At 35.9% G+C, this 13896-nt stretch overlaps 2 protein-coding genes across 2 annotated transcripts; both read left to right on the top strand.

Moving 5' to 3' along the window:
• Positions 1 to 376: 376 nt before the first annotated feature.
• On the top strand, positions 377 to 4594 carry LOC111514959 (uncharacterized). Its single transcript, XM_074185078.1, has 3 exons — positions 377 to 742; positions 3472 to 3836; positions 4168 to 4594. The coding sequence occupies exons 1-3, from the start codon at positions 604 to 606 to the stop codon at positions 4462 to 4464; spliced, it is 801 nt and encodes a 266-aa protein (XP_074041179.1). The 5' UTR covers positions 377 to 603; the 3' UTR covers positions 4465 to 4594.
• A 1464-nt stretch (positions 4595 to 6058) lies between these two features.
• On the top strand, positions 6059 to 8959 carry LOC111514958 (phenoloxidase-activating factor 2). Its single transcript, XM_023171200.2, has 3 exons — positions 6059 to 6232; positions 6587 to 6861; positions 7802 to 8959. Exons 2-3 carry the CDS (start codon positions 6587 to 6589, stop codon positions 8718 to 8720), a joined length of 1194 nt encoding a protein of 397 aa, XP_023026968.2. The 5' UTR covers positions 6059 to 6232; the 3' UTR covers positions 8721 to 8959.
• The last annotated feature ends 4937 nt before the right edge of the window (positions 8960 to 13896 follow it).

The raw sequence follows: 13896 nt of genomic DNA, 5'->3' as shown, positions 1-13896 counted from the left end.
GATCAGAATATTAAATTTAAAAATAAATGCAAACGTAGAAAGAGCATTTGATAAATTAGCTTTTTGAAGAAAAATCTAATTTGTCAGTAATTTGAATTAATAAAATTTTGCATATGAAAATAAATATGTATCATCTGGTCAAATGCCTCGGAAATCCGCTTTCTATAGGGTTTTGAGTCCATTCATCACAAACACACATACAAGAAATCAAACTTTCTTATCACAGCAGTCCTCCCTTCAAATCATTTTTCTACTCTATTTTACATCGTTAAGATAACCAACCAACAGAAAATAACCCGAAAATAATACTCCCCAACAGTTTTTTCTGCGAAAGCAATAAAATTTCGTCGGTAATTTTCAATTTTTCACCGGCGCATGCCGAAAACCTTTGTAGTTGCCGCTAAAGAAGCCGCTGCTTTGAATAAATCGACTTTGAGGGCGGCCGCCCTTCTTGCCGCGCTTTCAAGTTAACTTGGAAATCAAAAGTGGCAGTTTTTTTCTCAAAGCCCTGGAATTTAAGGTGTTGGAAAGGCCAGAATTTTGTTCATTTGGTGTGGCAATTTGACAGTGGTCGTTTGTAATTTTTCCTTTGGCGTTTTGATAATGAGTGACGAGTGTGAAGATTTTCCTTTCTTTTTCGACGACGACTTCGTTAGAGAAAACCTGAGTTTCTTGATGGAAGATGATTTTTTCGAACCCAATCTAGGAACTTCACTCCACTACCGTTCATATGAAGAGGAAAGTAAGTGTAATAACTGATTTTGGTTTCGTTTATTATCAATTTTTTTGAGGGTTTCGGTTAAAACAAGAATTTTTTCATTTTTTTTTCAGTGAGTACAATTGGTGATGATTTTTTGAGTGTAGAATTTTGAGTAATTCCTACCACTCGATGAAATTTCATTTCTTTTTCAATAAATTGGAAAAAGCTGTCTAAAATTCTCTTTTGTGAATATCGTAAATTGTTAAAATGCCTATTGTTTCGTATTTAATGAGATTTTTGTTCCTTTTTCCATGGTCTGAAGGATTTAATGGATTTATAAAATAATTCTGGATTGTATACTAACACTAACTTACTGTGCGCCGCCACTGGTTAAACAGAAATGTTTTTCTATAAAATTTCACTACTTTCCTTTTTGTATTAAGATATAATGAGAAAAAGTACTTTTATTTGCCAAATTTACCTTTTTTTACCATTCTTGGGCCTACAACTAGGTACTCATTTTTTCTTTTGCATGGATTTGACCATGATTATTTCTTTCAGATACAGATTAATATAAAATAATAAATATTATCGTATTGTAATTGTTTTTTCAAAATCTAAAATAGTGAAAAAATGTTTGAAATACTTAGGAAAGTAAAAAATAACTTTTTTTTTAATCATTCAAATAATAAATCCTCAATGTCTTATATTTGAAATTTTTTGTTTCGCTAGTCCACCTTAAATAATGCTTTTAGGAAGCTGAATAGCGAATGTAACTGTTTACGAAGATTTTCACTTACAAGTCTATGCGATAGAGCTGATCCCAATTTCAGTTCTATTCTTCATTTGTAGTAAAAATTTAAACATCTTGGAATTTCGCATCAAAAAATATATATTATCGTTTTAAGAAATGCACAACTCTTTTGCCATCTCGTGGTCAGAAGCCACACTAAACTTGTACACTTTGTCTCGATGTCTACATTTCAAATTACAGGTTTCTTCCTACTTTTGAATTATTGAAAGTTTCAGCTTCTATTCACGAGATGGCAGGACAAAAAAAGTTTGTAAATACTTCGATGGAAAGTGAAAAATATCTTTTTTAAAATCGTTCAAATAATAAATTCTCAAGGTCTAATATTTGTTTTTCGTTTGTCCAAAACTTTTGAAATTGAAATTTTTTGCTTTTTGCTATTCAGCTTTTTAGAAGCTGAATAGCGAATGTAACTGTTTTACGAAGATTTTCACTTACAGGTCTATGAGACAGAACTGACATCCAGTTTCGGTTCTACTCTTCATTTGTGGTAAAAATGTAAACAACACTTTGGAATTTTGCACCAAAAAAAATATGCTCTCAATTTAAAAAATGTACAACTCTTGTGCCATCTCGTGGTCAGAAGCCACACTAAACTTGTACACTTTGTCTCGATCTCCACATTCCATATTACAGGTTTCTTCCTACTTCTGCATTATTGAAAGTTTCAGCTTCTATTCACGAGATGGCAGGACAAAAAAAGTAAAATACTTCGATGGAAAGTGAAAAATATCTTTTTTAAAATCGTTCAAATAATAAATCCTCAAGGTCTAATATTTGTTTTTCGTTTGTCAAAAACTTTTGAAATTGAAATTTTTTGTTTTGCTAGTCCACCGGAAATAATAGAAGCTGAATAGCGAATGTAACTGTTTACGAAGATTTTCCAAGTCTATGCGACAGAACTGACACCCAGTTTCAGTTCTAGTCTTCATTTGTGGTAAAAATTCAAACAAAATTTTGAAATTTCGTACAAAAAAAATATGCTTTCGTTTTAAAAAATATACAACTCTTTTGCCATCTCTTGATCAGAAGCCACACTAAACTTTTATACTTTGTATCGACGTCCACGTTTCAAATTACAGGTTTCTTCTCACTTTTGTATTATTGAAAGTTTCAGCTTTTATTCACGAGATAGCAGGACAAATCAAAATTTTTCTCATTTTTTTTTTTAATTAAAAATTATTTTTTCAAAACGCTTACAAACACGGAAAAATGGAAAGTGTCCTCAAAAGACGGTCTTCAGCAAATACCAAATGAACCAAAATCAAAATTTTACTTATTTTTTCAATGAAATATAATTCTCTCAAAACGTTTACAAATACAGTAGAGAGTGGACAGTGAAGAAAATAACTTTTGTCTTATTTCTACGAGCGGTTTGGGTTCCTTAGACCATTTTCAAATGTAATAAACCGAAACCGGTTCTGATAGAAATTGGTCAAAAGTTATTTTCTATATTTAATATGAATTTCTATAAAATAAATAGGTCATCAATCGAACAAGAATAGAGAGTATCCTCAGTAGACGGTCTACAGCAAATACTAAATATAAGCTATAAGAACAATGAAAACACATTTCATTAAAGTTTAGTATACTGTATCTGTAAAAGCGAGTAAGTTTCTTCATCGATATCTAATCCTCTTTGAGCGGTTAATTCATTTTCCGATTCATCTGATAATAACCTTCAAAAACTTATTAAATATCGCTTATTGAACTTATCTGCAATACTTTCCAAGAATTCATATTTTCAGTTGCTGATACAAAGTTTTCAGGAAATAATCTATTTTGCCATCTCTTGGGTAATAGCCACAAGTGTGAAAAGTTCAGCTTCTATTCAGGAGATGGCGCAATCAGTCTCAAACATCGAACATTTATTATTTGGGTATTGAAAAAGAAAATGATAATTTTTGAACATCCAATTCTTAGAGATTTCCATTTCCAGTAAATATTCTCTTCATTTCAGACAGCATTTACAACACAGCTAAAATCAACACGAACGTCCTCACGTCTTGGTCTTCAAGCAGCTCAGGGTCCATTTCGTCCATACGAGAGCAAACTTCGCAATACGTCAACATCTGTCTTCGTTTAGAAATGAAGAACCAGTTTCAATGTAGCTCATCCCACACGGGGTTTTCGCTGCCCGACTCAGGCTTCCTTGAAACCAGTAACCTTCACGATAATTCCTTTCTTTTGGACTTCCCCACGAACCTCACCTCGACCCCTACCAAAAGAGGTCGGAATGAGTACGTGGAGAGAGTTCAAGTACTGGGTGACAAGGATAATCAATCGCAGGTAGAGAACGCAACTGGATTGACAACAGTACAGAATGTAGGTATTTCAAAGATGTTTGGTGGAAAGGAACATTTCATGTACTCTAGATATTACTTATTCATATCTAACAGTGACACATCAATGATTTATTTGGTACAAATTTTCTCGTCACTCTTTGGAATAGGACCTTTGTCACTCTTCATAATTCTCATGTCACTAATTGAAGCATTAAAAAGTCTAGTGCATGTACCAAACTCAACTGATTTCAGATAGTTTTTAGCGACATAAGACTTTCTTGTTCTTCGAAATAGGATATGTGGTGCGTGTTCTTCAAAGCGAGTTTCAACAGCTCGTTTAGTCAGTCCACTTAATCTTCTTCTTTTTCTAGGACACTTCAATACAGCATGATCCCTGGAACCGTCCACCCAGCTTTGATTTGTTATGCAAATTCTGTTTGAAAAACGGCGAGCCTGCGCACGTTTACAGCTCTCACCCACTCAAAACCCGTGATGGTTTAACGACCTGCCCGATTTTGAGAAGATATGTCTGCGAAGTTTGCGGAGAGACGGGAGACAGGGCTCATACTAGAAAATACTGCCCGTTCTACAACGAAAATGCCAGGAGAAAACCGTCGAGTAGGATACTCTCCAATGGTACCACAACTTGGATTTCGGACCATAAGTGATACTTTGGAATTTTTGAATTCTTAATAGTTGTTTTTTTTTTAAGTTTATTGTTGTTTAGTTTTGTTTCAGAGATGTATCATTGTTTTGTATAGAGACCTAACTGATTTTTAAAATATAACTGCCAGAATCTGTGGTTGATTTCATTTTCTCCGGCCTTAAAGTTACCTTGAAATTCGGTATCAATAGTCTGTCCGGAAATAGTAGAAACTTCAGTACTATACAGTGTAAGGGGGAACTAAAACAGCCAAAGTTATTCCTATTCATAAAAAGGGTTCACATGAAGATATAGATAACTATCGCCAAATATCATTACTGAGTATTCCATCTAAAGTTATTGAAAAAGTAGTAGCAAATAGAATTATTGCTTTTCTCGAAAAATACAAGATTCTAACCGATCATCATGGTTTTAGAAAAGCTTAGATCAGTTGAGACTGCTATTGCTAGAAAATTTGAGTTTATTTACAATGAAATCGAGGAAGTAAGTACGTAGTTTCAATATTATTTAACTTGGCTAAGGCGTTTGATATCGATTAAGTCTGCAAAAAATTGAATCAAGCGTTATTTGCAATGCAACAGATCAAAGACGTGCTTAGTTTAGATGGTATCAGGACTGTTTACTATTCATTGGCGTATCACATATGGCTGAAAATGTATTAATGTGGGGTTCTTCTGTGGGGGCAAACCGTGTTTTTATTGTTCAAAAAAGAATAATTAGAACTATCTTTAATATTGCACCCACGGATAGCTGATGTAGACCTGCTTTCTGCAAGAACAAGATGTTAACGTTACCTTGTATCTGTATATATAAAGCTCTGCTCCATGTGAAAAATAATGTACCCAATTTACAATTATTGCTTCACCCTGTACAATTATTATTTATACCATTGGATAGCATTTTTCATAGTCTTTACAATTATGTATCACAAGTAGGGGTTTGCATTTTAAACTTTTTGTGTTTTGGTGGGTAGGGCCTAGGAGGTTGATGGGGGTGAGTTCTCTTTCATGTCACTTAGTTCCCCATTACTATCCTAGAAATAATTTCAAGCATTTTTCGATATCAGCTTTCGTTCGTGAGATATAGATCATTTGTAAGTTTTAAAATTGACACACTGTACATATGGCACAAATTTTACGTTTTATAGGTAATATCCTTTTTGTTGGTGTTTCTCTAGGTTCATTGTTTCTAGAAATGTGTATTGTTTTGTGGAGTATATTTGGATTCCTTAACCAGCTATGTGGGGTGAGATGGTTGGGGTAGGATGGAATAAAATGGAATGGAAGTTTCAAATTTGAAGTTTGTTAGAATAACAAATATTTATCCCAAGTAGACAAAGTTCATATGCTTGAAGTTGTTGAATTATATGAAGCACCAACTAGACAGATATTAGTTGATTTTGTTAAACTGTTCAGTGGAAACCCCACAATAAAGTGAATATCTTGAATATCTGTTCAATGTTTGAAAAGTTATGGTATGTAGAAATTTTGACAAAATAATCATCTTGAGAACTAAAAAGAAACAGTATAATGACAACAAAACCTGATAACTTCTGAACTCATCAGTCCCCACTAGCATCCTCGCTTACTAAACCATATTTATTCAATTAATCTTGACGTAGACGTCTATAAGTACTCTTGGAATTTCTCTTCATTTAGTTAATACCGATATCTACGTCATATTTCTCGGGAAATATCCAGGCCCGAACTAGCTGGAATTGAGGTGGAAGTAACAAATTTCCTCTTTGTTGTAACTCATTGAACCACAAGAAAGTAAGTAGTTTCATTATATATTTTGTATTGTTTCAGTCGAGATAATTACTGCGCCACTTAGGCCTGAATGGCGCTAATCCACTTTTTTGTGTTACCTGCAACTATCTTAGAAAATATTCATTCATCAACAAAATCATGATTGTGATAAATTTGAATTACATACAGCGGACCAACACGACCACCTGACCTAACACCGGCAGATTTTTCATTCAAAACCCACATTTTGGAAATACAAACTGTGACAAAAAGTACAAGGAACATGGGCTTCCACCTGCAGATTTTCTATTTTTGTTCCACAACAAGGACAGTTATATTTAGGACGTGAATAACTTTCAATCTTATTTTGTTTTTCAGATGTCTCCTACCTGGTCTATTGTACTCCTGGTGTCTTTGTTTTCTTCATCAGTACATGAACAGCGGAACCTAAGCGCCTTAGTAGAAAATGTGTTTGGAAAACCACCAACAAACAATAATCAACAAGAGAGTACGGTGGTACCAGCCATAGATTTGCAACCAAATTTTGGAAACAACACTAATGGTGCCAGAATTGCCAACTGTACTTGTGTTCGCTATTATCTTTGCGAAAATGGAACAATCATCAGGAATGGCAAAGGAATCATTGATATTAGGTATGGGCTTTCGAATAATCAATTGATATGTTGCAAAAGGATTTTATCTAGACTTTAATGTCTCAATACATGGGAAATTAAAGTCTAATGTCCCAATACACGGAACATTAAAGTCTAATGTCCGAATACATGGGCCATCAAAGTCTAATGTTACAATACATGGGACATCAAAGTCTAATGTCACAATACATGGGACATCAAAGTCTAATGTCACAATACATGGGACATCAAAGTATAATGTCACAATACATGGGACATCAAAGTATAATGTCACAATACATGGGACATCAAAGTCTAATGTCACAATACATGGGACATCAAAGTCTAATGTCACAATACATGGGACATTCAAGTCTAGATCATCGAGTTTTATCGATGGTCAATTATTTTTCTTGAATATTTGTGGCTGTCATAGTCCATGGGACTTAAAGATATTTAAAGTGGCTTGTATACCCAAACACTTCAAAAGACAATCCAGGAAGGGCTGATTTTTTCATTTGCCCGAAAAATTTGAAATTTTCTGCCACTCTTCTCAAATGAGGAATGGAATTAATTGTTGGTTGTTTATTGAGGTTAGATTCAGATCAACCGTGATTTTGTTTGGTCTCACAGCAAAATATCAACAAGTGAGAAGATAAAAATCGGGAAAAGCATATAAAATAGGACACGAGTGAGATAAATCTTGATTCTACCTCTATTGTTGTATGGTCATTGTTTCCTTCTTAGGTATATCGGACTAAATGTTATTCGAAACACTAATATAATTTAATCTATAAGAAATAAAGATGTGAATAAAACAGCTGATCAATAATAGTTACCAACTCATTTTAAAGATCATTAAATTTTTTAAGAAAGAGAAGCCTTGAGTCTCAAACTTTTAACAGTGAATTTTCATCTGAAACTACCATCGCAAACTTCCAAATGCCTCTTTCGATTTCAGGAGTAACATCAACCCTTGCTCGAACGTCTTGGAAACCTGCTGTAGCCTGGAAAACATCAGACTCGAACCAACTGTTCCCCCCCGACCCAACGTCAAATCTCCCACTGGATGCGGTTACCGCAATAGCGAAGGGATCGACTTCAGGATAACTGGCGACACAGACAACGAAGCACAATTCGGCGAGTTCCCTTGGATGGTGGCGATTTTGCGGGAAAAAACACACGTCTACCAATGTGGAGGATCTCTCATCCACCCCAAAGTGGTGGTGACAGCAGCTCATTGCGTCAGCGACAGGAACAAAAGTTTCAAGGTCAGAGCTGGCGAGTGGGACTCCCAAAACAAAGCTGAGCCATACCCGTACCAGGACAGACTGGTGAAGTCCGTAACGATCCACCCCGAGTATTACTCCGGGGCTCTGTACAACGACGTGGCTCTGCTAACACTTGAATCCCCCGTAGAAATGATGGAACACATTGGAACCGCCTGCTTACCCCTTCAGGATGACGTGGTGCAGTCAGGAAGATGCTTCGCTACTGGCTGGGGCAAAGACATCTTCGGCAAGAAGGGAAAGTACCAAGTTATCCTGAAGAAAATCGATCTCCCCATCGTACCCAGTCTCCAGTGCCAAGAAAAACTCCGCACCACCCGCTTGGGGAGGTTCTTCAATCTCCATTCTACCTTCATCTGTGCTGGAGGGGAACTCAATAAAGATACTTGTAAGGGTGACGGAGGCAGTCCGCTGGTCTGCCCCATTCCTGGGTCACGTGATAGGTACTTCCAAGCTGGTATTGTGGCTTGGGGTATCGGCTGCGGAGAAGATCAGATCCCGGGGGTTTATGGTAATGTCGCAAAGTTCAGGAACTGGATTGATGAGCAGATGGATTTGGCTGGCCTCGATTCGTCAAGTTATCAGTATTAGGGAGAAGAGGGTGATCACCTCATACACCCAGTCTAACTCCCCTTGACTCCTCTCATAGCTGTGAAGAAGTTATTCAAGACTGTGATGCTTGGAACAATGTATAACAATGGTGCAATCTCAAAAGTGAATCATATCATTAATATTAAGTAGTTCAACCTGTGTAATCAAACATAATGATGTTGAATCAAGCACCTAATAAAAAGGGCTTAATGTTTGAAATAGATATAACATTAAATTAACATGGTATCACTACTATTACAATGAATATAGTTTAAAAAAGTAAAAAACACGCTTTTAAAGAACATCGAACTAAAAAGCGTGTTTTTTAGTCTTATTAAACTATATTAATTTTATCTAAACTCTGGGATCAATCAGCCGTATATTGTTTAGAAAAATGACCATTGATATTTTCCGATTCCGAAGAGGGAGCCTAAAATCAGATACCAAGCCCAAGGCAACCGTCGCGCAAAGAAGGGTTACAAATAAAGCAGGCGCGCATGTTTATAAAAAAAAATACTTTTTACAAATGAAGAAATACATGTAAAGTGAGTTCGAATTATATCAAGGATGTTACGTAGAGCGCCATCTGCACGCGAATAGATCAAGCATTAATGTCGATGATTCTGTCAAATACAGATCCCAAGCTTAAGAGTTACAAACAAACATACATACATACATACAGATGAAGCTAATGAAAGCGTGTTAAAAAAACTCATGTCTGGGATCGATGTATGTTTTAGAGGCAATCTGTTCAACTTTAATTGGAAACGGGAATGTTCTGAGGAGAGATTCGTTTTGCATGTCCGCATGTTCCACTAAAGCTGCATAAAGAAAGTTTTTCTGAATTTATTTTTTAAGGGTATCTTTGCCACTATAACATGAATACCTAGGTAAAAACTTCAAGTTTTGTTACTACAGATGCGGCTTTTGTAGTGCATTTGCATACAAAATTATATTTTCAGTGCTTACCTTATCTGCCGTAGGTAGAAAATCAGTAGCCCTAGAATAGACCCCTGAGGTACAACCATCCGTTTTTATGAGTCTACTCTAATATCAATGACGCCCAGTTCCCTAATTCTGAATACATACACTAGATGTTTTTTGAGAATTCAGTTGAGGTTCATATTTTCGTTTTCAACCAGGTATGATCCATTTCCACACAGCTGTTAAAAGATTATATACGGATTCTCTGAGTTTTCTAATTTGTTCTTGATTCTTCGCTGATGATTTTTGTTTCACTCCATTCTATAGCGTGATCCTTCCATTTGTCTTCTCCTTATATATTCACGATGTTCATTTTGTCTGACATCTAGGGAGCTAGAGGTTTGACCTATATAAGTTTTCCACAGGAGCAAGGTCCATTATGAATATAATCTTCCGTTTTTTCAGCCGTATTTACGGGTTTAGTTTGTGTCAAAACAGATCTCAATGTATTGGTAGTCCTAAAATTTGTCCTTACATTACATCTATAACCGATGCGTCTCAGTTCTCAAAAGAATTAGAGCTATTCACAATTTGAGGCAAAAGTTTTAAAGTGAATTTCAGGTTTTGGAAACGAAAATGATTGTTTTCCTCAACCATTAAAGAAAGCTAAGTATAAATGTTTAGTTTTTTTCGATTGATTGTTGATTTTTCAGATTGTGGAAGGTTATATACCCAAAAAACAGTAAGAAGTATTAACTTCTCCACAAAAAAATGTCTTTCAAAGAATATTGATAAGCCTTATCTTGTTTGGGTCAAAAACCCAATTCGTCGTTCATATTACTCATAAAAAGGTCAGCTGAAAGATCATTCAGAATATACTTAGATATTGTTTATCAATCTTCTGTCAATAGCGGAGCTCTGGAATGGTTTTGTAGATGCAACGTAAATAACATACAGGGGCTTAATACGATACCGAATAGTTAATTTTTCTCAGAAAATCCTCATCGTCTGGAAAAGTTCAAAATTTCTGGGGAAATATTTAGTTGGAAAAACACAAAAAGATAGGTTTTATTTCCAGAAATCAATTTTTCTCATGAAAGTTTTCAACTTCATGTAAATTTGTGATTAGTAAAAGAGTTTTGCTTTGTTTTCCTTCAAGTTTCAGTTGAAATTACTAATGACTATATTTCAACACATCAGTTGTTAAAATATTCACAATCCTCCTTCTCTTTATTGCTATCTAAAAAAAAGCAACTTGACTTCTTGAACAATTTAAAAATTTTGAAGATAATAATCTGTAGAATAGAAAGTTGAAAGTGTATGGAACCATTTTATTCAATAATGTGGGTTTTCAATAATACAAATTGACATGCCAAAGGATTTTTGCACAATTTGATTGAAATATATGTTATGTAGGGATTTGATTATATCATAGGTTTCCACACTATGTTTATTGCTATGAAAAGCAAACCCTGCTCAAAGTATTCACCAAGAAATGCAGTTTCATCTGAAACATTGGCCTGATGAAGTAACCACCAACCGATAACAACAAAGGCAACGTGCAAACTGAGCAAACTAGTGTCGTTCAACCGGCTGCAATATGAAGGATAATGCCCAGCGATTAGATAATGCGGCGTATGACTTTGAGGTTCGCACCGTTTGTCCCACAAAAAAACAGTCCCGTTATTTTCTAGCCACACAGAAATAGATCCAATCAAATTCTTTTATGCTTTTGAAGTACAATGTATCTTCATCATCTTTTTTTCCATCATCACTACTACATTACTGATATGCAACCAATTAATAAATGGTCCTTCGGGCCGGATAAAGAGCAACAAAGGATTCGCCTAACCTTAAAATTTGCACATTCACAATGGTTCAGATCATAACAATTATCAATTTATGAATTGAATGTTTTGTTTCGATAGAACTGGCAAGTGTAGGTCATGCGTGAACATAGGTGAACAATCATATGGCTTTGACACGAATTTCACTGTCATCAGTCGTCGCCATTTCCTAAAGTGAAGGTTTTTGCAACAAAACGTATCCAAATTCAAATATCTATAAAGAAAAAAGGGGCTTCTTATTTTTATGAATTTTTCGAAATAGCTCAAAAGGGGTCTTAATAGAAAAACGTTCAGCCATCATAGCATGTTGAGTATACCGGCCGTTATCAACTGTTAAAGGTCGGAAGAATCCAGTGAATGATTGAAAAGACTAAAAACTGCCACTAAGATCCACTTTCACCAGACATTAATAGGTTAGTTAGTGGGATGACGAACTATTTATTGATGTGTTAGAGATAATTACCTTTCACCAGCAAGTATCGAGCTGTTAAAGTTGGCAAAATGCTACTTTTTCAAAGAAAAACCGTCTGGGAAGTACCGAAAAATAATAATGAGTGAGTTTTTTGCTGGAATATTTTTGGCAACACTGTTTTTGACAGATCACGCGTGAATCGTGTCTTGTGTCGTTGTCAAACTTGTTCAGTTTGATCTTTAATTTAACCATAAATCGACTTACGAATGAACAACGCTTGGAAATTATTGAATTTTATTATCAAAATTCATGCTCGGTTAATAAAGTGCGTCGTGCACTTCTTCCAATTTATGGATAGTTTCCTCGGCCTACTGAGGGAGCTATTCGGAAGCTTGTGACTGAATTTCGAACCCAGTTTACATTATTGGACATTAAACCACCAACACGCATACGTAGAGTGAGGACCGAAGAAAATATTGCGGCTGTATTCGCCAGTGTTCGTGATGACCGTGAAATGTCGATTCGCCGCCGTTCGCAGCAATTGGGCCTCTGTTACTTCACTACGTGGAACATTTTGCGAAAGGATTTGGGTGTGAAACCTTGTAAGATATAGCTGATGCAAGAATTGAAGCCACACGACCTCCCACAACGTCTAACATTTGGTGAATGGGCGCTGGCAAAGTTGGAGGAAGATCCACATTTTTATCGAAAAATTTTGTTCAGCGACGAGGATCATTTTTGGTTGAATGGATACGTTAACAAGCAAAATCGCCGCATCTGGAGTAAAGACAAGCCACAAGCATTGCAAGAGCTACCGATGCATCCCGAAAAAGTCACTGTTTGGTGTGGATTATGGGTCGGTGGCATCAACGGGCCGTACTTCTTCAAAGACGACAATGGCTGGAACGTTACTGTGAATGACGAGCGCTACCGTGTGATGATTGGCAACATTTTGTTGCCCAAAATGGAAGAATTTGAGATGTCTGACATGTGGTTTCAACAAGACTGCGCCACATGCCACACGGCACGCGAAACAATGGCCCAATTAGGAGCCGCCTTCGGGAACAGCTTATCTCACGTTGGGGCCCGTAAATTGGCCCCCTAGATCGTGTGATTTAACGCCTTTGGATTATTTCTTGTGGGGTCATGTAAGGCTCATGCCTACAGGGATAAACCAGCAACGACTGACGCTCTGGAAGCCACTATTGAAGCATTTATACGTGAAATACCGGTCGATATGTTAGAGAGAGTGTGCCAAAATTGGACCTTACACATGGGCCATCTAAAGCGAAGCGACGGACTATATTGCATGAAATTATCTTCAAAAATTAAATTATATTGATCGTTCTATCGATTCCAATAACGGTTTCATCAATTTTTTCAAATTTTTTGTGTTGTTTTGAAAATCAAATCCTATACCTCTTAAAAAATCACCCGTTATAACGAGCTTTTGACAGGAGGGCACGTCTATGCATGTGAATAATGAAATTGAACAGTACGCTCATTTGTTTGTGACAACGGAAATTACAGTTGAAAACTAACTTCAGTCGCATTATCATTGACAAATTATATGTCGATGTCAATGAGAAAGATGATAGCTTTTAAGAAATTGTCAAAAGTCGTCCATATCCAAGAGCGTCAATCTATTGAAAAATAAATCCCAGATAAGCATGAATTTTGCTATGCAAATTACATTACAAACAAAACGAGTATTGTTCACTTCTCTCTCGAGGTCTTCTGCATGGTGAAATCATACTTGTATATCGTTAACCTTCAATATGCTAATAGGTATTCCCAGGTTCACCACGATTTCGACAAATGATCTTGATATCAGTTGAATTCCAGGTCAATCCTGTGTTCCTTGAATTGTCACATTACTGGCCGAACTAGAGTCGAAATACCCATGTCTCTCAAAACTCCCGAGTATTCATGGCGGGGATTTCCAGTTGCAGTTGATCTCGAGCTCTCGATAATTTGTAATAATAAAATAGTT

This window comes from Leptinotarsa decemlineata, unplaced genomic scaffold (genome assembly GCF_025532065.1).
Source record: "Leptinotarsa decemlineata unplaced genomic scaffold, Ldec_3_MD MMD2_tig00026361_RagTag_RagTag, whole genome shotgun sequence".
NCBI lineage: Eukaryota > Metazoa > Arthropoda > Insecta > Coleoptera > Chrysomelidae > Leptinotarsa > Leptinotarsa decemlineata.
Note: the sequence above shows the minus strand (reverse complement) of the source record. Positions and strands in the feature narration are given on the sequence as shown.